This window comes from Phycodurus eques, chromosome 3 (assembly GCF_024500275.1).
Source record: "Phycodurus eques isolate BA_2022a chromosome 3, UOR_Pequ_1.1, whole genome shotgun sequence".
NCBI lineage: Eukaryota > Metazoa > Chordata > Actinopteri > Syngnathiformes > Syngnathidae > Phycodurus > Phycodurus eques.
This window is the reverse complement of record NC_084527.1, coordinates 25,687,319-25,711,217: the sequence shown is the minus strand read 5'-3', so window position 1 is coordinate 25,711,217 and position 23,899 is coordinate 25,687,319. Positions and strand designations below refer to the sequence as shown.

The following is a 23,899-nucleotide window of genomic DNA, read 5'->3' as shown; positions in this document are numbered from 1 at the left end:
ATCATTACTGATAACCTTAGGAAAGTGTACAGGTATACACAATAGTGAAAACGTTAGCTCCATCCTCTCGCCCCATTTTTTTCAGATTCTTGATTTTTAGAGTTTTAGGCCATATTTTCCTTGAAACTATAATTCTATTCCTGAGCTCTACAGCAGGCACACTGTTTGAGTTCCAAGGGTCGACTGTAATAAAAGGTGAGAAGTGTGATGCAGGTATACCCAGCATGCTACAACAAAAAGGAAAAGGTTGCATGTATAAAGGTGGTGTTGGATATTCAGATGTATGTTTGACAGAGGTTGGAGTGCAAGTCAGAAAACTGCTGGGAAATACAGAATTTTTGTCACTTTAGTAGGAAACGTAAATCTGCTTTCTCTATCAAATCAATGTTGGAGCTTCCTTTCTGTGTTTGGTCTACACTGCACAGTTTCAAAACAGAAACTCTTCTTTTGTGTTTGTTGTTCCTGCTCAAGCTTTGCCTTTTCCCATTCACAGTCTTGGGAGAACCTCTATGATGCAGAGAAGATGGAAGCAGCTGTTCCAAGTCAGGGTTTAGCCTGGTGAAAGATGAGTCATGACTGTGTGTCAGGTAATTGGCAGAACATTCAGCAGCACCTGTTGGTGGTCCCACGAGCTTAAGACAAGCGCTCATTCTTGACGTGAGAGTTTAGAAAATCCTGCTTGGGGAGATATTGGCAATCTGATCAGAAAGTTCAAATGAAAACAACGCACTTTCCTCTCTAAAGAACCTGAGTTCTTCCAGTTTTGTTGCTTTTCAGAAAACGGTGTGTATTTGCAGCGTGCTGGTCTCTAACTGGCAAAATAGACTGTGTTAAGTGCTAAAGATAGTGGGATTGAAAATGTCAGAATCTTCCATGTGTAATGACCGAAGGCTGGTGTGACAAGCAGAAGCTGTGAAAAATTGAAGCACTGCGTCGGCTTCAGTGTACAAATTTCAAAGTGGAATGCACTCATGTTGTCCTCTGCACAAGAGAATTCTGGATTAGGAAGGACCGTGCTCAGTGAATAGGAATTCTCACATGCAAATAATGTTCCAGTGTAAGTCAAATTGTTCACAGTCACTTGTACATTAATGCCATCTTTTTTACATGCAGGTCAACACAAGTTTCGTCAGTTAGTGACTCAGATTCTCTCCTGGCTGTCTGACAGAAAGCTGCTTGTGTTTAACATCTGCTCTTGGAGGTTGTTGCGCGAGAAGAAATGAGACGCTTCGGACACGGTTTTGGAGACGCGGCGAGACGAAGAACCATTTGAAGTGAGTTCCACTGAAAAGTTTTGTTGTCCCTCCCCAACAACCGCTCCAACAGGCCCAGGATCGACCGTAGCTTTGGCCTTAGACTGCTCCATTTCATCCCCTGCCTGGACTACAGTTGACACGGTGGTCTCCATCCGGCTTGCCTTGTAAATGCTCGTCTGAGTTTGAAAGTAGCGAGTAGACTTGAGTTCGAGGCCTTCGTATGAGTTTTGAGGGACACAAGGGCAGCAGCGGAAAGCTTGTTTAAAACCTGCACGGAACCTGTAGGGGAAGTACATATTTAATTTGGTTATGCAAACATACACACAGCCACAACCGTAATAGACGATAGCTGGATTGACAGTCCAAAGGTACGACTGTTAATGGTTAACAAAACATCAAATTTATTTTTACTTCCTTTTTCAATTCCCTTTACAGCCCTGGCAAACTCGGAATTACTTCACTCTCTGCTGATTGCTGACAATTAGTGAAATCCCTTTTTTTTTTCTTTAAAGTTTTTCAAGCGACTATATACAAAAGATCTCTAATACAAATGTTGGACTGTACCTGATAAAAATCTGAGAAAGCAATTACTAATGTTATTTATTATTTTTTAAAATATTTTAATGTTGGTGAAAATGATACTATAGTTAATTATTTCTTAGGACAACTCTCAAAGGCTCTAAAGCTTATTTGTCTTTTATTTGGACAACACGCCCTCCCCCATATCACTTCAGTGATTTGTTTTTCAAATTTTTGTCATTGGGATGTCATAATGCATGACAAAATCTCAAGAGGTGTCAGATAGGCCTCATTTTTAGACAGCATTGAACGATCAACTGTGTGTTTTGCTTTTTCTAAGCTTTTTGGACTCCTTTACAGAATATTCCAGTTTGCCATTCTCACAAATCTTAAAAGGAGACATCACTTGCATATGATATGCCTGTGCAACATTATGTTGAGCATTTATAAGTGTATTTAGCTAATTATTGAGACTTTGTATTACGTATTTAGGTATAACCAATGCTGTACATATCAACACACACACACACATATATATATATATATCTATATCTATCTATATATATATATATAGATATATATATATATATACATATATGAACGGTGCAGATTTGGGAACTATTTAGTTTCAAAAGGTCATTCATATTTATTCTATCATTTTACAATTCTAAATACTTAAGTGAAATCACACCACCAACTGTCAATACCACAACAGGAGGGAATATGTACAGGTATATACTCTATGTATATGTATGTGTTTCATATACAGTACTCACCCAAAAATGAATACAGATAATACACTTAAGTCTCACATAAATGAAGCAATTCTAATTCTATAATCATTAAAAAAGCTCGTGTTCAATCTCTCAGGCAGGAATAACATATTGATTCTCATTCAACAGCATTTTATCAGTATATACTGTATTTCCCCCAATCATAATACTCACAATCATATGTCATCGGTCACAGTCATACAAAATGGCTGTATTTTCCACACCAGCAACCATTTTAATATCTCCATTTGCTTAATAGAATTGTACTGCGATAGCTTGAGCGATAGATGCCTTTGTTTAACTGAACTGTATTCGAATTAAACATTTGTGTAAGTGAACTTCATTGAGACAGTATTTTTGCAACACTTAATGAGGATAACATCTAAAACGATTCCAGAGTAAAAATAAGAGTAGTGACAACAGAAAGGACTGAGCACCCGAATTGAAAAAATCTGGTGAGGCAGGGTGAAATCACAAGCAGAGGAGAGAGAAGTGAATGAAGTGAAAACTAAAATGTTCATCGTGGACAAACGAGAGAAGACTATGGATGGAAGATGGAATGAGCGAACCATCATCGGTCACATTTGTTTTAATTATCTGAGCTGGCAGAGACAAAAGTCGCTCAGTGCCTTACGAAGAATGACTAAACCTCAGCTTGCGTCAATACACCCACATATTTTCAAATAATTTCACACTACATTAATTTTAGAAGCAAAAACAACTAAGTGTGAACTCTAATTTTTCTGACAACACAGATACAATTAACAGGTGGAAGACAATGTTAGAGGATTGATTGAATCTAACACGCACCATCTGTCTTCTTTTGTCAAACAAAATCCATTTGGCAGGCATCACGCTATTTTGTCACGGTGTGAGAGTCAATCTAAGAGTGCGAGCACGTTGGGCTTTTTAGACTACTGGGTTTATTCTACTATTTTAAAGTGAAGAACACTGTCTTTCAAGTGAGCGGGAGCTATTAAAAGGATTGCCAACGAGAAAATAAGGCTGGCAACTAATCAGGAGGTATGTAGCTCCTTGGATTATCTACAGTAAATTATTAATTCAAATGTTGTCTCTTGTTGTCGTCACCACGGTAACGATTAGTTAGGTTCTTAAGCACTGGAAAGATGGGAGCTAGTTGCTGGAAAATTGTTGCTCGTAGTCATTGCCTGTTCGATCGTGTGTTTTGCGTCCACATTTCATCTCGCACTTGTTTCCCCTTGTAAATATTTCTGGCTTTCCTTAGTCCTAATATTATCTTTTTTTCCTTTATTGTATTTCACATCAGCCTTTTGCTATGTAATTTTCATTTTTGTATTAGCCTTGCTTAGAAAGAAATTGTTTATTGGCTCTTATTACTGTGTTCGGTCTGCTTTGGGGTTAAAAATTCTGTACACGCAAACGTAACAGGCTTATTTCGCCGGAAACATTCCGACCGCCAAAATTTCAGGGCATCACCAGTAAGTACTACTGTGTTTTCTGTTATCAGCCTTGTGTAGGCTTTTGAGTTTGTTTTTGCTCTCTTACAGCAGCTTCCTCCTGTGGCACTCTGTCCACCTCTTTTAGTTTGTTCAGGTTAATTTTGGTTTTTCACGTCAGTCTTTTGTCACAGTGCTTTTTGTTGTTTGCATTATCACGCTTGCATATGCATGTTCTATTTAATAAGATCTGTTATACCTGCTCAGTTTGTGGTGTTTGCGTTGGGGTTCAACTCATTTGTGTGTTTACGCAGCCATGATAGTGGTGTTTGGTAACTCAAGCAAGATGTCCTTTTTTACTTTTCTGAAAAGTAGTGATTTTGGAGATGCAAGGAAATGTGCTAATCCATATACAGTCCTGTACATACAGTACGTCCTACTTGCTAATCCACTCATCTGAGCTCTTCCAATAATTAACAAACCATCTAAATGTGGTATGAGTTTAGAATGCACATGCTTACCTGTCATTAAGGCAGCAGTAGATGATCGGGTTGTACATGGTGGAACTCATGGCCAACCACATGATGCCCAAATACACTTGCTGGATGAATGTTTCCTCAAACATGTCGGGAAAAAACTGGTGCAGCAGGAAGTAGACATGGAAGGGCAGCCAGCAGATAGCAAATGTACACACCACCACAATCATCATCTTCACCACCTGCAACACAGATTAGGGCTCACATGTTCCTCCACACCAAAATTCACCAAAAATGACTTAAATGGACTTCACAATGCTTTATGTTCTAGGGAACAGTCATACTGGACCAGAAAATAATTTTCCCCAAACGCTCCAACAAGATAGGAAGCAAAAGAACTAAGTGTGTGTGTCTGTGTATAAAGTGATGGCATGCTCGTAACTCAAAAGGCTCACATCTCAAATCATCATTCCCTATTGCAATGAAGGGAAATGCCATTAATCCGTTCCAGCCGTTCCATAATACAGTTATGCAGACACAAACAAAGAATAGTTATTCTACGACTACTCTGACCGACTCTGTATGGTGCTGTTATATTAGTATTTTTTTTTTGCAGAGGATAAAGAATATATGCCTGTGAGTATTGTTACATTATCTATTTACCTCTGTTGCTCCACCCATTTGTGTTCAAATATCCGATCCTGTTTGTATGACAACGACGTTTACGATTATATGTTAGCATTAAGCTAGCGGGCCATTCTTCAAGGTAATGTTTTAGGATTGGTTTAAACACACAATGTGTAATTCTCTTTAAGTTTCGTTTGACAGTAAACTTTAACTTTGAGTGGCATTAAACAGCTTGAAGGCTCCTTTCTGATTAATTGTTCACTATTTGCAAAACTGTTGCTTATTGTGAAGTGAGTTGAATCGACTTCACTGCCACCATATAGTGCTGGTATTTCAAAGCAAAAAAATCAGCTTGGAATGACAACTTGCTGAGAATCGCTATGTTGGTTAGGGGGTTTGATTACCACAGAAACCTATGCAATGCTAGCATGTAGCGAGCTAGCTTTTAAAAAGTTGGTTGCATAAACACAAACTGTTGTAATTCCTACACCGTTGACCTCATTTGGATGTAAATACCCTCCAATTAAAGTTGAAAGTCTGCAGTTAAAGCACATCCTGTTTGTTTCATTTCAATTGCATTGTGGTGGTGTTTAGACCCAATAAGATGAGAATTGTGTCCATGCCCCAATATTTATGGACCTGACTGGAAGTATATATCTATGCAGCTAGTAACCTAAAGATGAAGTTGATAGAGTGAACTTTATGCATGAGCTGAGCTCATTCACATAATATTATCATCTGTAGACCTTTGTTGAGCCAAGGCACCTATTTACTTTAGAAAAACTTCATGCTCAACCACCCAACAAAAATATAATATAAAGTATGAATTATACTGAAAATAATGATCTTATCTCAATTTTGTCACAGATGTACTTTCTAAGCGTGAAGTGTATGGGAAGAAAATCCAAACTCCACACAGGCGAGACCAGATTTGAACCAGGGTCCTCCGAACTGTGAGGCAGACGTACTAATCAGTCGTCCACCGTTCCACCTCCATTCTATCTATCTATCTATCTATCTATCTATCTATCTATCTATCTATCTATCTATCTATCTATCTATCTATCTATCTATCTATCTATCTATCTGACTTGACAAGAATTTAAAAGCACATCAGATATACACAGATCTCTCGTGTAAATCTGTTTTACATTGAGTGTTTAAGTCCCCATAATTGAATACATTCACAATTATAATGTATACATTAATTAAATCTGTCAGCCCTTTAAATATCACAGAGCTGCAGGAAGAAAACAAACATGTCAACTTAATAAACCATGCACAACGGGACCAACTCAATTAATTATTCATGATAAGTATTGCCAGGGCAATGAAATTGGAAATTAATAGCATATTATACGGTATTGTGTACTTTTCTGCACATTACGTGCTGTCAATTGAAAAATGAAGCTGCTATACTTGGCTCCACCAAGGTCTATCAGTGTAGTTTATTGTTGATGAAGCCATTATGGATGACATGAAATCAAGACATATAAGAATCTTTAATTAGAGATTGTCAAATAAAATAGAATAAACGGTTGTGGGTGTACCTTGCGTTTGGCAGTCAGTTGCTCCTTATAGCGATCGGAAGAGTCTCCTGGGATTTCACTGGCCCAGAGGGTTAGTCCCACCACTAGATAAGCACAGCCCATCACCAACAAAGGAAGGAAGTAGATCAGGATGGCCACACACACATAATACCTATGGAACACAGCCAATCTTAATTAATCAAGGAGCCTTCAAATATAAATTCATCATCACTGCAGCACGCTGCTTCTCGCTGAATGACATTAAACGGTGCAGCGGGGAAGATCATTTTTTATAAATGGAAGAACACCAGTTAGCCAGCAGCTTTAAGTGGAGGTAGTCAGAAGGGTAACTCAATAAGCTTGGCCTTTAGTGACAAGCAAAATGTGCATCATAAAACCAATTCAGTGACAATGGACGCAATTGAAGGATGCATGTGGGGCTGTAGAAGCTCAAGAATTCTTTTAAGACTGCATGTAGCAGGCTTGAGACCCACCTCAGAAGGAGTTGTTGTGGAAAATAAAAAGGACTGCTTTTTTGGGGAGAGACAATTTTTTTATTTAGTTTTTTTGTCTGAATGTTTATCCTGTATATTGTTTGTGTCAATACTGGTTAAAACCGAAAAAAATCCAACATGCATTACTTGTCTTGCAGTATACAAGTTTTATTACTGTGCTTGAGTGTAATGTCCTATCTCTACAACACAAGAAAAATAAAACATAGCTATTTTATTTCTTTATTATTTGAAGCTAAAACCCATCTCATCCAACGGGCATGATACACCATATGTGATGCAAAGCAAGACAGAAAAGACAGGCAGAAACATAAGGGTAAGCAGTTGAGCATTGGACTGATTTGTACTACAAATCCATATTTTTATATTGTGGCCCTTCCTACAGGTTTGCCTTAAAATGCTTTGGGAGACATGCTATCACAGAGAGCGATTAAGGCCTGCCCCTGCAAAAACATTTTGGTTAATGGAAACTAAACTTCACTGACGGGTATGTCAGCAGACTTTGTCAGAGTCACTACGGCATCAATGGAACGCCCCACACCCCAGAATCGTCACGGCACCACGTCTTCCATCAACCTGGAATTAGCCTGCAAACTTACAAATACGACAACCCGCAAATGTTTTTAGTGAGTGACATTTTAGTCATATGTTCTTTATAACATTGCAAAAACACAAAATCTAATGGTGGCCCAAGATTTCTGCACAGCATTGCTTTTCTACAGGATACGGTATGTAGGTGTAGGTACGATATGTTTTGCATCTTTGCCCATTTGAATGTCCTCTTTAGGGACTAATATAATTCCTTTACTTCTTGTTTCTTCTTTAAATTTAGGGTTTTTTATTATTTTACAAGCTCATGAATACAATAAACATTGCGGTATCATTTCAACCTCTCCTCCAGTAAATGTCCATTGATTTTAAACCCTTTACAATGTAATCAAATGTGACAGTTTCAGTGATTAGCAAATTTTTCATGCATAATTTATCATAGACACGTTTTTTCCCCCTTTTTAATCATGTTAACCTTGGTAAATGGACATGTCTGATTATGCAGCGTCGTGTATAAATCTGTATGTGTGTACATTTTTGCTATGCAAAAATTAGAAAATAAAACACACAGAGCACAGAGAGACACAATCTGTTTGCTCCTCAGCGAATGCTGTGGAAGAGCCTCACAGGCCATTTCTATTGCTATTGAGTACAATTATGTTAAATCCACTGAAATTCCCAGTGGCTTTCGTCAGGGTGAAATTGACCATGCACGCAGACATAAAGTTACACTGCAAGAGGTAAGGTTACCAAATAAAAGGAGAACTGTTGAGAAGCTCAAATATGGAGCTCAGTGGACTTAATCTGTGTGTACAACCCAGCAAAATGATTACGGTAACAGCATAAAAGGCAGTCGCTATTTGCATTAATATTGAATGTTTATGGAATAAACAAATGGAAAATCTAAAGTGGGGGGCCTGCATTTCAATCTCAATCTCAATTTCAATCTCTGGACTCTCATTGAATGGCAATGACCTACGGGCTCCCTCAAAGGTCAGTTCTTGGACCCCTCCTGTTTAGCCTGTATATGCTACCCTTGGGTCAAATTCTTCAGAAATGTAATTTTGACTATTATAGCTATGCAGATGAAACAGTTATATCTAGCAGTGTCTCCAGATGACTACAGTTCAATTGAGGTGTTGTGTCACTGTCTAAAACAGATAAATAACTGGATGAGCCAAAATCTTCTTCAATTAAACCACAACAAAACTGAGATAATTGTTTTTGGCAATAAATAAAAGAGGATTGCTGTTAGTAAATACCTGGAGTCACTTTCTTTAAAAACAAAAGGTCAAGTCCGAAAACTTGATGTTGTGATAGATTCTGACCTGACTTTCAACAGTTATATCAAATCAATAACTAAAACTGCCTTCGACCGTCTGAAGAACATATCCAGAGTGAATGCTTGTGTGTGTCAAGCGGACCAGGGGCCTCATGCACAAAAGGTGCGTACGCACAAAAACGTGGTGTACGTTCTTTTTCACGGCAAAGTTCAGATGTATCAAGAGTGACATGACCGTGGAAATGTGCGGTGCCTCACGCCAACTGCATGGCTGGCGTAAGCACGTTTCTGCAGCTATTGGTGCTTTGGCAACACTTAGAGGGGATACTGAGAAACTGTTATAATAAATCTGCACATCAGAGACATGAACAGTTAGGACTGATGAACAATTCATGCCCGACAACAATTGATTTCGACAATGTAAAAGAAGCAAGGACTTGGAATTCACTTGTTGACCAGCGTATTTAATGAATCACAGATATTTGTGAGGACGCCAAGGTGATCATTTATGCTGCCTATTGCCCTCACAATCTCCTCCTGACTCCAGCACAGCACGGGTGAGAAGACGGCCAGCAGCTGGTTGTTGGAGTGTAATTGCGTTGGAGACGCTGGGGATGCCGGAGGAGACGCAAAGGAACGGTGGACGAAACCTCCGCGTTTGCGTGTGTGCCATTTTAAATTTTTTTTAGAGAAGGGGTAAATTATGTCATTGTAACACATTTTAATCATGTGCAACCGATGTACATGTTCAAGTTAAGGAAAATCAAATTAGTCTTTTTTTCAGTGAGGGATGTTGGAGGAATCCTCCACGTCTGTGGGGACGGTGGACGTATACCCCGAACATGTAACACGTGGCTGCGACTGCGTGTTCTCTCCTGTGTATTAAAATAATAAATTGAGTAATCAAACAGGAGTCACAGTTTTTGATATCCTCTTTGATATGTGCTTCTATTTGAATTCAAAAGGTTTATTACAAATACCATACATACATTTATGCATGAACCTTTCTCTCATAGGGCTGAGTGTAGGTTACTATGAACACATTTGTTGTGAGTTATAAAAATACTTACCTTCTGTGGCGATCAGATTCAGCCACGTGCCCTCACCACCCCTGAGAGAGCAGTGTCACCCATGATTGCAGCGACTCTCTCCTCAAATGTGGTGAGGCCCTCCGCGTCGGTTCCTCCGCTTGTTTTGGGCAGACTTTGGCAGTGGGCAGCTGTCCTCCGCTTCACATCCACCTGAATGTCTGCACTTCTTTTTTAGTTCAGTGTGTGTGCGCTGTTCCGATCCCACAGCGTTGACAGCCGCATCATGCTGTCCCAATCGCTCCCCTTCGCTTGTTGTTAACACCGCAGGACAGTGTGCCAAAGAGGATTTTCTTGCGCACCTCCACATTGAGCAACTTCACATTCAGAATTTTTTTTTTCTTCATTAGCTTCAGGATCTCAGGCGCAGGGTTCATTTGAATATGATTTGCAGATTTAAATGTGGGCGTGGTACAAGGAGGGCCGGCTCCTCCAACATGTGCGCTCATTTCCACGTTGATTGGGATCAGAATCAGAATCAGAATCAGAATCATCTTTATTTGCCAAGTATGTCCAAAACACACAAGGAATTTGTCTTCGGTAGTTGGAGCCGCTCTAGTACAACAGACAGTCAATTTACAGAACACTTTGGGGACATAAAGACATTGACAAAAAACAATTGTGCAAAAAGATGCAGAGTCCTCTAGCACTTAGAGCAGTTCGAACGACTAATATTGCAATAGTCCGGTGCAATGACCATTGTGCAAAGGGCGCTGAGACTTCAAGGAGTGTATCCGGTTTAAAGTGACGAGTACTGCGATCATCTGGGACAATGTTGGTTGTGCAAATGTTACAGATACTCCTCAATCAGTGTGCAAATGGAGCAGATGCTACTCTGGCATGAGTGGCCAGAATATGCAAATAGTGCAGCATGGCGAGACAACTACAGTGAGTGCACGAGTAATACGTAATTGGCCCCACAGAAATGTGGCAACGAACTCAAGTCAAAAAATTTCCAGCTTGTTGTAATGGAATTATAGGTTAGGTGTTTAAGAAGTTGATCGCAAGAGGGAAGAAGCTGTTGGAATGTCTACTAGTTCTAGTTTGCGTTGATCGGTAGCGCCTACCTGAGGGAAGGAGCTGGAAGAGCTGGTGACCGGGGTGCAGACGGTCCGAGAGGATTTTGCACGCCCTTGACACAAAGGAAATGTGATGCACAAAGGAAATGTGCTTGGATTCATGCGTACACACAGATTCATACATCTGGATATTTTTGTGCGTACGACGTTTTCTGGATTTGAGCGGACGCCATGTTTCAGTAGGAAATCCACGCAAGTCTTTGTACATGAGGCCACTGGAGAAGCTCATCAATACTTTTATCTCAAGTAGACTTGACTATTGTAATGGTCTTCTGACTGGACTCCCCAAAAAGAACATAAAACAGCTGCAGCTCATTCAGAATGCTGCAGCTCGGGTTCTGACCAGAACAAAGAGGTCAGAATATATTACTCCAATTCTAAAGTCTTTACACTGGCTTCCAGTCAGCTTTAGAATTGATTTTCTGCTACTGGTCTATAAAACACTAAATGGTTAAGATCCTGAATACATGAAAGAAATGCTAATGGAAAATAAACCCAGTATGGCTCTGAGATCGACAGACTCAGGTTAAATAGTGGGGCACAAAGGCCAAAGCAAAAATGGTGAAGCAACAATTAGCTATTATGCTGCACACAAATGGAATAAATTGCCAACAGAAGTGACATCAGACGCAAGTGTGAATGTTTTTAAGTCCAGGTTAAAAATGCTTTTTAGAGCATTTCCACTCTTAAATATTTTTTGCATTGTATGCTGTTTTAATTATACTTTTTCCTTTGTTTTAAATGTTTATAAGCAGTTTTTTCTTTGTTTTGAAATGCTTTTAATCATGTAAAGCACATTGAGTTACCTTGTGTATGAAATGCGCTATATAAATAAATTTGCTTTGCTTTAAATCTTTTAAAAGAAAATTTATAAATTAAAATCTCTTCCAGGAAAGTGACACAGGCTTTTTATTGAGTCTCTGAGGTAAAGAATATAATTCTTGTGTAACATTTAGTTGAATGACTACACAAGCGATCCATCCATCCATTCTTAATACTGTTTGTCCTCGTCCGGGTCACGAGTGAGTTCGATCCTCATCTTAGCTAACTTTGGGCAAGAGGGGTTCAATCTCAGGCCACATACAAACTATTTCGCGAGTAAAAAGGTAGCCTCTCTGCCTCTCACTGAACAGACTGACAGACCTAATTCTATTTTTCTCATTTTAATGTTGAAACGGCTTGGATAGTGAATTTGCTCCCTTTTATAAAACATCACCACCAACACCAAGTGGCGTCAGATACAAGTGGGAGGACTTTTGAAACAAGCATTGCCAACATGTGTCTGAGCCAAAAGCTGAATTAACACTGCTAGGTGCAATTCTCCTAAGATCTCACTCGGTGGATGTTGTCACTGTAATCATTGCTGAAGATGACTCACTTAGAAGCTTGGGATGTAATTTTGGAATTGATGTATACAGTATGTACATTACTTTGTGAAGTGCACGCTCCTTTTAACCCTCCACTAACCTGTGAAATGCAAGCCCCTGCTGCATTTACATCTTTGCAAACATTCACAACTGCAAATAAGTATTTTACTTTTTTTGTCTGGTCTTTATTTGATCTTATTTCTTATTCTATTCTATCTATCTATCTTGCGACTTACTGGGGCACCCTGGGACCGTGGGTATCAAATTTCATGCCATAACATGTGTAAATGTGTGTTGGTATGACAGTTACAGAACTTGAATCCTTGAATAAAACAATAAATACTGTATTCTCATGCTTTTTTGTCGTCCTCTGGCTTTCACGTAGTATGTCATACACTATTGTAAATGCCTCCAAACTTGAAGTGCCATATGATGATTCACCTACGCGAGACTTAGAACAGCCTCTGGAATGCAAAAGCGGGAACGTGCTTAAGTCTTTGGGAGAATGCTAGACTAGATTTGACAGGGGACGCCCACATTTAAGGGTTTCTCCACTCAGCGTGCGTAACTGGTGGGAAGGTGCACATATGACTGAATTAAATGGACGGAAGAATGTGCGCTTTCAGAAATGGGCGCAGCACATTTTCTTACATAAGCGCAGAATATGCCCTAAAAAATGTTCCACAGGGTGCACGTAAGTTCCACAAGCCATATTGCAGCACCGAAAAGCACAATTTCTATAAATATCAGGACTGCCAACTATTTTGAAGCAAGATTGGTTGAAGTATGAGCTTGTACAAAGAGAATGAGAGAGTCGTCTCCTTGGGGGGGCGGTATCACATTCCCTACTTTGACTGATGGGTGAGGCTTCATGGCAGAAAAGCTGCACTACGTTGTTGTACTGTCACACATTCTGAATCAATAAAAGCTTGGTCACCGCATACCACACAGCCACTGAAAAATTATACACAGCGGGGCTGCTACTTTGTCTCTCGTCCAAACATGAAAGCATGCTTCAAATGTTGGCAACAAGTGCAGTATATTTTGGAATATGGACAAATATGCTCGGAGAATTAGCTTGCGGTTAACTTTATGTTGTATGTTGTCTCCTTACTAGTCCAGTTATTACAATAAATGATTGGTAATGTGGGGAAACATTTATATGCATGATTAATATGCATAGATGTCTATTTAAACATGTGTGAGTGTATCTGTTTGCATGATTAATGAGCGGGTGAATTGGAAGGAGAGGCAGCTGCTCAAAAATAGAAGGGACAAATAAAACAGGACACCCCACTCTCTGCTGAATTCCTGATGTTGCAGAAAGCCCAATTTAAAGGGGATAAATCACAGAGAACGAGGTGCTCAAGCTATGATTTTATTGGCGTGCCTACTTCACAGTATACAGTTTGTGCATTTGCTGTACAAACTCAACATGACATTGATTTACTTTGTGAGGTGTTCTTGTTTTTCTTTGGTCTTAAAGGAGGTTCAAAGCAGGTATAATGGCAGCATTAAGGGGATATAAGGAGTCAACCACTTTGGAGCAAGTCAATGCAACAATTCAACAAGGGACCATTTCGTGTCACGCTAACGTACACAAGCATGCTCTGTAGTCACTTCAGAATTGTGTTTGATTTCATTCAATGGTGTCATTCATCACCTGAATTCTGGAAGAAAATAAAAAGATATACCACAGTGGTAATAGCCATACATATGTAGAAGCTGCTAATTTCCTCTCATAAACCCATTTTCTACCAAGTTGAACATTTCAGTTTAGTATGGTAATCACTTTTTTACAGTCCAGAGTAAAAAGCGGAAGCGGCAAGGCCGAAAACAACACCCAGAAACCCCGCCGGCTTCTCACGGGATTCAGGGCCCACAATTTCAAGAATTTCAAGAATTTATTTGTTTATTTTTTACATAATTTGGGCTTCCAGCTCATAAAACCCACAAAATCAGGAATTCAAAAAATTTAAATACTGTGAAGAAATCAGCCCAAATTTAAATTTAAATCAGCCCATAAATGTTTTAAACTGAGTGTCACACACTAATCATCTACTAAACTCAAAGCACCTGCACAGGTTTCCCCAGGTGTCATTAAATTTCTTCAGTTTGGTTCAATTGTCTCAGTTGGGTTCAATAATTCCTTGTGTGTTTTTTTGGACATATTTGGCAAAATAAAGATCATTCTGATTCTGATTCTGAATATGGGGAAGACGGCAGACTTAACAACTGGCCAGAAGACTATAATTGATACCATCCGTAGGATGGATAAGCCACAAAAGTTCATAGCTAAGCAGGCTGGCTGTTCACAGAGCGCTGTGTCCAAGTATATCAAGGGAAAGTCTAGTGGAAGGACAGGGTTAGTGTCAGGAGAAGATGCACCAGCAAAAGAGATGACGGTGGGCTTCCAGAAAGACTGGAATGAGGCGGGAGTCATAGCTTCAAAAAACACCACATTCAGACGCATCTGGGAGATGAGCTACAACTCTCCACACAGGTGGGGCCAGGATTTGTCCTTAGAACTGAGAGGCAGATGTGCTAACCAGTCGCCAAACGTTTTTGAATTAAATTTAGAGTTAATAGTTATAATTTGTTGTAATATACACCCACACAGGCACAGGGAGAACATGCAAACTCCACACAGGCGAGGCCAGAAGTGAACCCGGGTCCTCAGAACCGTGAGGCAGATGTGCTAACCAGTCGTCCACCCTTCCACCCAAACCATATCATTCTCATAAAATATACCACATAATCCATAAACATCTCTCAAACTACATAATACGATAAAAACCGTCTGCACCGTCTTCCGCACTTTCGTCACTGCCCGTTGCATCCGATGTATCCATACAAATTGGTCAAACACGATTGTATCCACAAGAACGTCAGCGTCGTGTCATCCAGCGGCTGTGCACCTACTGCGGTCAATCCGGTCACTTTATTTCCTCGTGCCCCCTCCGACCAGGAAGACCAGGCTCACCACGTCCCAAGAGCGTCGAGGTGAGCAAAACCTCCGTTCCCTCAAGCTCTCCCTCGCGCATGACCGTTCCCGCTTGCATTATAATTTCTGCTCATAACACCCCCATCACTGCCCTTATTGATTCCGGTACCGATGATAATTTTATTCATGAAGAACTAATTCACCAGCTCCAAATCCCTCTCCAACCAATTGCATCCCCGAAAAAAGTCACAGCCCTGGATGGCCAAGTAATTTCCCTGGTCACCCACCAAACAGTGCCCATCACACTCCTTATTTCAGGCAATCACCGTGAAAAAAATTCCCTTTTTGTCATTCCTTCCCCTGAGACCCCCTTAGTTCTTGGTATTCCCTGGCTCCAACTCCACAATCCTGGAGTCGTTTATCCATTACCAGATGGAGTCCTCATTGCCATTCCCACTGTCTGCTTTCTGCCGTTCCACCCTCAGAAGACCCACTACGCTCTACGCCCCAGTGGACATCTCCCAAGTTCCAGAAGAATATAATGACCTCTCCCCAGTATTCAGCAAGGACTTGGCCATCTCTCTACCCCCCTACCGCCCATATGATTGCTCCATAGACCTCTTGCCGGGAGCTCCACTTCCCACCAGCTGACTCTACAATCTCTCCCGTCCCGAAAAAAAGGTTAAGGAGGATTACATCCGCGACTCCTTGGCTGCTGGCCTCATATGCCCCCCATCGTCGCCGGTCGGGGCTGGATTTTTCTTCGTAGAGAAAAAAAACACCACTCTCTGCCCATGCATCGACTACCGAGGACTCAATGGGATTACAATTAAAAATAAGTCAGTGCTACCCCTGATCGACCCGTCCCTTGAACCCCTCTGCAAAGCCCAAATCTTTACCAAATTGGACCTCTGTAACGCCTACCACCTCATCCATATCCGAGAGGGGGACGGGCGGCACGGTGGACGACTGGTTAGAGCGTCAGCCTCACAGTTCTGAGGACCGGGGTTCAATCCCCAGCCCAGCCAGTGTGGAGTTTGCATGTTCTCCCTGTGCCTGCGTGGGTTTTCTCCGGCCACTCCGGTTTCCTCCCACATCCCAAAAACATGCATGGTAGGTTAATTGACGTCTCTAAATTGCCCGTAGGTTTGAATGTGAGTGTGACTGGTTGTTTGCTTATGTGTGCCCTGCGATTGGCTGGCGACCAGTTCAGGGTGTACCCCGCCTCCTGCCCGATGATAGCTGGGATAGGCTCCAGCACTCCCGCGACCCTAGTGAGTATAAGCGGCTCAGAGGCTGGATGGATATATATATATATATTTTCCAATTATTTATCTTGGTAACATTTTTTCACTATCACAAAACGTTTAATAGTCACGTCCTTTGTTATTTTATTTTTGATTGTGTTAACATAAGTAATGTAAATAACGTAAGTTAGTCTTTTTTCTCTCTTAATTTTGGCAATATGTGCCCTTTTTTTCAAACAAATAATATGTCCCCTTGAATTACGACTAACTGGCAGCACAATCAACACAGGGTAGTCAGAGTAAAGGCGCCATAAGGTGTAGCCTCAAAAACGGAACATGTGAGACCTCCACTGTGTCAGTCCTAATCAGCTACTAAGCTTCAGCAGATGATCTAGGCAGCTGTTGCATTCTCACTTAGATTCTGTGTTCCATTAAATGTGTTTCATTTTAAATAAATAAATAAATGTGGAAGTGATACTATCATGATTAATTGAACGGGTGTCATGCAATTTATTACGAACTATATTTCCATGGAGAAATATAACAATCTGTGGAAAAGGAAGGCAATGGCTGGCTGCAGAGCAAGAGAAACACCAAGCTGAGAAGTTGCTATGAGCAGAGCTGTAATGAGATCAACGCTTCTTTTGCGCATCATTGCATGGAAGTGTGTGTTCTCTAATTTGGATATTTGTGTGAAAGGGCTCATGTTGATACAAGTTCCTGTGTATAATGGCTGGTGAGACCAGCGGAATTAGAGAAATATAAATGAAAGAAACGGAAAGGGTACGGGGGTGCCACAACCTGTGAATAGATCACTTCCAAACTCCCTGCATTTATCCTGTTTTTCTATAACAGCCTACAGAGGTTCATCAATCACAGCATGATTACAGTGGGTGCAGGCATGATTAACACCAACATTTGCACAATAATAAATTTCCCTAAGCTTCCCTTTGAACATTGATCATGGTGACAAAGTAAGATGCAATTAATGTGCTTCTGTGAGCAATGACAGATTTATTTGCTTTATCTTTCCTACAAAAGACACACATGTTGGGGCTTAAATATTTCACCAGGTTTGACATGAGACCAGTTGGTTCTATTTATAGCGGCCTGTGGACATATGATATTTGGAGGAAAGGTGACTCGTAAACTCTGACTTTCAGCTGTAGTGTCACTAAATCAGTCTGCAAAGCTGCTGAATCACATTTGCCAAAGAGTTTACATTTTCAACGTTTATTGCTTATTGGTATGTGAACAGGAATAGGCACAAAAGTGGATGTATATTATGGGGTGCCGTTTGTAAAGAGGCTCACACTGAAAATAATAGCAACATTTTGTCACATTTAGCATCAAACAGTGTTTAAAAAAAATGGTGTGAATTTTGGAGTCACTTTTTTGCACATGTAGAACAATATTTGTTAGCTTTACAGTTAAATCCAAATCTCAAATCTAAATGCTATATATCCATCCATCCATTTTCTGAGCCACTTCTCCTCACTAGGGTCGCGGGCGTGCTGGAGCCTATCCCAGCTGTCATCGGGCAGGAGGCGGGGTACACCCTGAACTGGTTGCCAGCCAATCGCATGGCACATACAAACAAACAACCATTTGCACTCACAGTCATGCCTACGGGCAATTTAGAATCTCCAATTAATACATGTTTTTGGGATGTGGGAGGAAACCGGAGTGCCCGGAGAAAACCACGCAGGCACGGGGAGAACATGCAAACTCCACACAGGTGGGGACGGGGATTGAAACCCGCACCTCAGAACTCTGAGGCTGACGCTCTAACCAGTCGGCCACCGTGCCGCCATGCTATATATGTATTTAAATATTAAATATATATCTAAATATGGATTTTAAATATAAATGTTCAATATACACTGGATATATATATATATATATAATCATATAAATACTTACATTGTTTTGAAGTCACATATTGTGTATTCGGGCCAGTCAATGTAGCACACCACCCGGCCGGGGAGCTGGTCAATGTTGGAGTAATAATACTGAGGAAAGGCCAAGAGCAGAGCCAGGACCCAGATCACTCCTACAACTACCTTGGTCTCTGTGGATGACATGCGCTGCTGGAGAGGGTGGATGATGGCCATGTACCTGCAATGGGAACATACAATAAACCCCAGCTTAGATGGCATTAAGTTCCATAGTGTTTCTACATTTGGGTTGAAAGTTTATGATGCCAACGTTTCTTTAGTTTACCTAACCTAGTCGCTTGGTATCTTGCACTGCTCTCTAACATCCTTTTTTTTCCCTGAAAAAGGGCAAGGAACAATATTTGTTAACTTTATTGCGGAGTTCACACTTTTCAGCAGTCCGAGACAGTAGAGCCCCACGATTCCCAAGCAATCAGGATTGAAAAATATAGATAATAAAACTGAATTTTAAATGTAATATGTTAACACATAAAAAAAGGTTGCAAAAATAATTACGTTCATGCACTTGAATAATTGTCTGTGGTTGAAATATTGCCATTCCAAATATTTTTGACGGCATAACGTCCTGCATATAGTTCCTTAGCATTTTTGTCTTGATGATTTTATATGATGAAAGAAAAGGATGCAAAGAGAGCAAGCGCATAAACTTTCCTGCTGTGAGACCAGCTGAAATTTTAGGTTACGCTACAAAATGTATCTTCAGTTGTAATAATGAATTCAAAGAAACTGCAGTGTTGTGAATAAGTAACAGCTAAGTGAAACAGAAATACACAGCAATGAATGTGAGCGACTACTTTGCCATTTAAGGTAAAGTGTTAATGGGTATTGTTACAGATAAATAAGACGATCATTTCCACACATATACTGCTTGTTACAGGTAGATACAGTACATAAGAGCAGGGACTACAACATCAGCTGTAACCAGTGGCACAGCCAGAAAATATTTAGTGGGGTGGTCAATGTTTTGGTGACGCCCCTTGAAAAGAACAGCACTGATCACAATTACGCAAAAATGCTAAATTTAGAACAACGCACTGCGCATTGTAGCGTATACGGGTTAAATCAAAACATTATTAATTTAGGAGAAAAGAATGATCTGGAGCGACGCCTGCGTTACTTCCGGTTTATCGTAATTTAAAATTACAGCGTTATAAATCAAGATATTTTATCTATAAGAGGGGCACCACGTCGCTTTTTATGAGGATAAAATTTAGGAAAAGCAACGAGAAAACTTCAGTCTCGTAATCTGAAGGTTGCTACATTTTAGGAAAATCTGATAAGAGTTCTAGACGCCCAGAGGTTTCTTTCCTCGAACCCAAAAACACACACAACAATGCAGGTCGTGAATTTTATGGAAAATATAATGATCAAACATGTGGAATCTATAGGCAAAGAACACAGAAAAACACAAAACAAACAAAGTACAGGCGATCATTGGCAAAGGAAACTGACTTGTGACGTGAGATTGGTAGAATGAGCGTGTAGTGAATGAGTATAGCTGGGGATTCCTGTTCTCATTAATTTAAACCCAAATATGCACTAATCTGTACTTTTAGTAGACCGCAATGTTGGACTTATGTATCTTGAACACGTTTGAGGCAGGTAGGTCAAGCTTCCACACCGGGAAAGGGTGGATTTGGCAGAAAGGAAGAAGAAAAAGGAAAAAAGGAACCCAAAAAGTTCGCAGGCAGGACGGCCGGAGCCAGGGTGTCTCGTCTCGCAAGACGTTCGGAACAGGCACGTTGTGCCCGCTTCCGTTCCCTCGGGGTGAGCTCAGGCACCCAAACAGGGTAGGGGATGGTCCGATGTGTCCTCGCCACCCCTTCCTTTCTCACCACCTTCGGGACCAAAAGGGGAGCTGGACCGCCTCTGAGTGTTAATTTTCCATTTTGGGATTATTTTGTGGTTTAAAACTAGTGGAATAAAATATTAATTATTGGATTTAAGATCACAAGACCACTTTCCCGCTTTGCATTGTCCCATGTTCATCCTCTTTAATACCTGTAACGAATGTTTCAAATGTTATGTGGTTGTTGAGAACACTTCTATTTTCAATGTGACATTTGTGTGGTGTCGAATGAAACATTTCATCTGGTTCAGTTGACAACAGATTTGACATTAGACATTCAAGTTTGCAGAAATACAGCCACTAGTGGCGTTCATAAAATATTAACTCCCAGCCAAGTCCGGTAAAGACTGTTTAATGAACCTGCATCTCCAGTGCCGTTCTGTCGCCTGTGGGTGCCTTTGTTGTTGAAATCCTCCAGGCTGGCTGGTGGTGGAAGGTAATTCATTTAGCGTTGTAGTGCAGACTAGGTATCTTTGGTCTCCGCTTTGATGCTCCAGGTGCTGGTAATTCACTTAGTGTTGGCATGCCAAAGCAAATGTCTGCGTCTTGCTTGTGATGATCATGGCTGGTGATTCACTTCGCGTCTGTATGTGAAGTTACGTCTCGCCACTCCGTGGTCGTTTATCTCGGTGGGAAGAGCAAGTCTCGCCGGAGACTGTGGTGCTGGGTGTCATCTTTTCATGGCGTGTCCGCCACAGCATGCACCGGGGCCACATTTGTTTTGGATTAACTGTTTAGCGGGACAGTGTGCATAGCATGCTTGTATGAGTTAAATCAGTGAACCTTACTAATCTACCCAAATATTGCCTCAACAGACATATTATGGTAACAAAACACTGCTGCTTTGGCATCTGTCCAGTTACTCGAGATATGGGGATTGTGATCATATGGACAGAGTTATTTTCATTCCCCTCCCTAAGCCTGGAAGGAATCCCGAGAAATTTCAACGTTGGATACGAGCTTGTAAGCGAAAGGGATTTATAGTAGAAAATGTTACTAAAGACCATATGTGCTATTTACATTTCACCGGTGAAAAGGGGCCTACAATTGGAAATCCAGATCCAATACCGGCGACTGCAACTTCTGTGCAGGTACGTTTAGTTGCCTTTTTCCCAGCGGAATGAAAAATCAACAGTCAACAAACAGTAATCGTAAACACACCTTGCACTACAACACAAGATATTCAGACCATGAGTTAACCTTAGGAGGTCCCTGGCCCTTCAATCTGTGTCAAAAGAGTAAAAAGATACTTCGTGAAAATGTCGCTTGTGTACTGTGAGTACTGAGTATCTGCTTGAGCGTAAAGGTCTGATTTATGTGATGATATGAACAAATGGAGGGGTAGATTTGTTTTTTCTGTTCTTCCTTGGTGTCTTGGGTGAAAGTCTTGCACATGCAGCTGCCTTTCACGCGGATGGTGCGGGTTCAATATGTGGTCCAGATAAAAATGGGTGGGCTGTGTCACGAAGGGCGTCCGGCATAAAAACTGTGCCAAACAAATCATGCGAGTGACTCGCTGTGGCGACTCCTAACAGTGAAAATGTGAATGTCACACCACTTTCCTTGGTGTCTTGTGGCTTTTTAGGAATAAAAATTCACATTCATGACAAAGATACACACGAGAGGGGTGGCCATCGGGATGGCTGAGTTTCTGTTTATGGTGGCCGCGGCCACCCCTAGCCACACCGTTGGCTCTAACTCACTAAGATAGCTTGATAAATAGCACTACAAAGCAATTACAACCAAGAGAGAGACAAAATAATGTTTTCCGTTACATATGTCCATGCATTCATTAGGAATTACATTGAGCTTTAAACATGTTTCAGAATGCTTTGAGATCATTTTGGACCCAAAAAGATGTAAAATGACTAAGTAGGAGATCAAACTAAAACAGAAAACCATGTTTAAATTGTTGACTGATTATGTGGGTCAACAACATTGGAAAGCATATGGATTACTGAGAATACAGAGCAATCTTAAAAAGATTAACTAATTCAATGCCAGCCGTTTTCAGAAAAGACAGACCCTTGCGTCCCAGCTGTTTCTGAGTATTTTGACCGATCTTTCAAGGCTTGCAGAATACTGTGGTCTATGATTATATGAATAGCAAACATACCATATCAAAGGATGAACTCTCTTCTTTCAGCAGGAAAAAAAACCTAGCTCTACCCTTTTCGTTCTTGAGTTATGTGCAGTGAAACATAGGTAAGTTGTACATTTATTGGTCACGTCTCAGAATATGGAGATAATTAGGTTTTTGTGAAAAGCAGCGTTTATGCGACATTTTTTTAATTTTCTTTGCTTTTTGTCACACCTTGGACACCTGAAAGCGTTTTCCTTGTATAATCCAGCTAAAACAACATTTAGGAATGGCAAAAAAATAAATCATGTATTTACTTATATAATGCGCTGTGAGTGACACAAACGCACCAGAATTCACCTCAGTCATGACGCTTCGTGTTGTTTAGTGGCTGTTGACATGGTGACCATGATCCTCGTTATACAAGAGCTCAGTTATGCACACTTCTGGCACAAACACACAATTGTGCTACCGCAATTCATAATCTGTCTGAATACGATACATGCACTTTATCTCTTCGAGTGTAAGAATACTACAGCTTGTTCGACTTCCAGACTGTGCTCGCCGCCATTTTTAGCCCACAAACACTGCTGTGTGCGTACAATCAAGGCTCTGAGGGCTGTTTGTCAAATCTAAAATAGTGCATCGCTGCCCTTTGCTGGCAGTTGTGCCTCAGTAAAATTCTTCTCACTCTGTGGTACTGCGTCAGCGCCTCCTCTACCACTTCCCATGAAAAAATGTTTGCCACCTAGTGTTTTTTTTTTAAGACGGTATTCATACATTGTTGGCACTAAATGACAGATAGATTGGTTGCCCCTCAAATGGCATGAAAATAACAAGATAGAACTGCAAATTTCTACACAACAGTGTCCGCTAAAACCATTAGCATGGTCGTTGCAGCAATTTCACCGCAAACCAATTATTATTTTATTTATATAAGAAAATAATTGCACTGTAGGTCTTTTTTTACGTTATGGGATATGATAGTTGTAGTCAGAATATATCTACTTGTTGATCTGATTGACCATTAATGAATGAGACAGACAGCATTTGGACAACGTTCCTATTTTGAAGTGCCTGCCCTTATCCAAACAATTTTAATAGTCTCTTCGCCAGAAAGGATTTATGAAAGAAACATTTATCTTGCTCATAAAACAATCCATCTGGTGTGTCTAGTTAGTGATTCAAGTGCTTAAAGATCACGCTGAAGAATGAATCACTTCATCCTCATAAATATATGCTAGCGATGAACCTGTCAAATTGCACGTTGACAGAGAACATAATCGTTATGAAATAGAACATGGCCTTATTTTCTTTGTTAGATAGAGTATCAAATAATGGCAAGT

At 40.5% G+C, this 23,899-nt stretch overlaps 1 protein-coding gene across 1 annotated transcript in view; it reads right to left on the bottom strand.

Annotated features, from left to right (window-relative positions):
- Positions 1-1,141: 1,141 nt before the first annotated feature.
- The window catches only part of tacr1a (tachykinin receptor 1a), a 47,198-nt gene continuing 24,440 nt past the window's right edge, over positions 1,142-23,899 (bottom strand). Inside the window, exons 2-5 of the mRNA XM_061671024.1 lie at positions 18,590-18,784; positions 6,620-6,770; positions 4,488-4,684; positions 1,142-1,535 (exon numbers count right to left, since the gene is read on the bottom strand). Coding sequence (XP_061527008.1) covers positions 1,142-1,535; positions 4,488-4,684; positions 6,620-6,770; positions 18,590-18,784 — 937 coding nt within the window. The remainder of the gene's footprint in view (positions 1,536-4,487; positions 4,685-6,619; positions 6,771-18,589; positions 18,785-23,899) is intronic.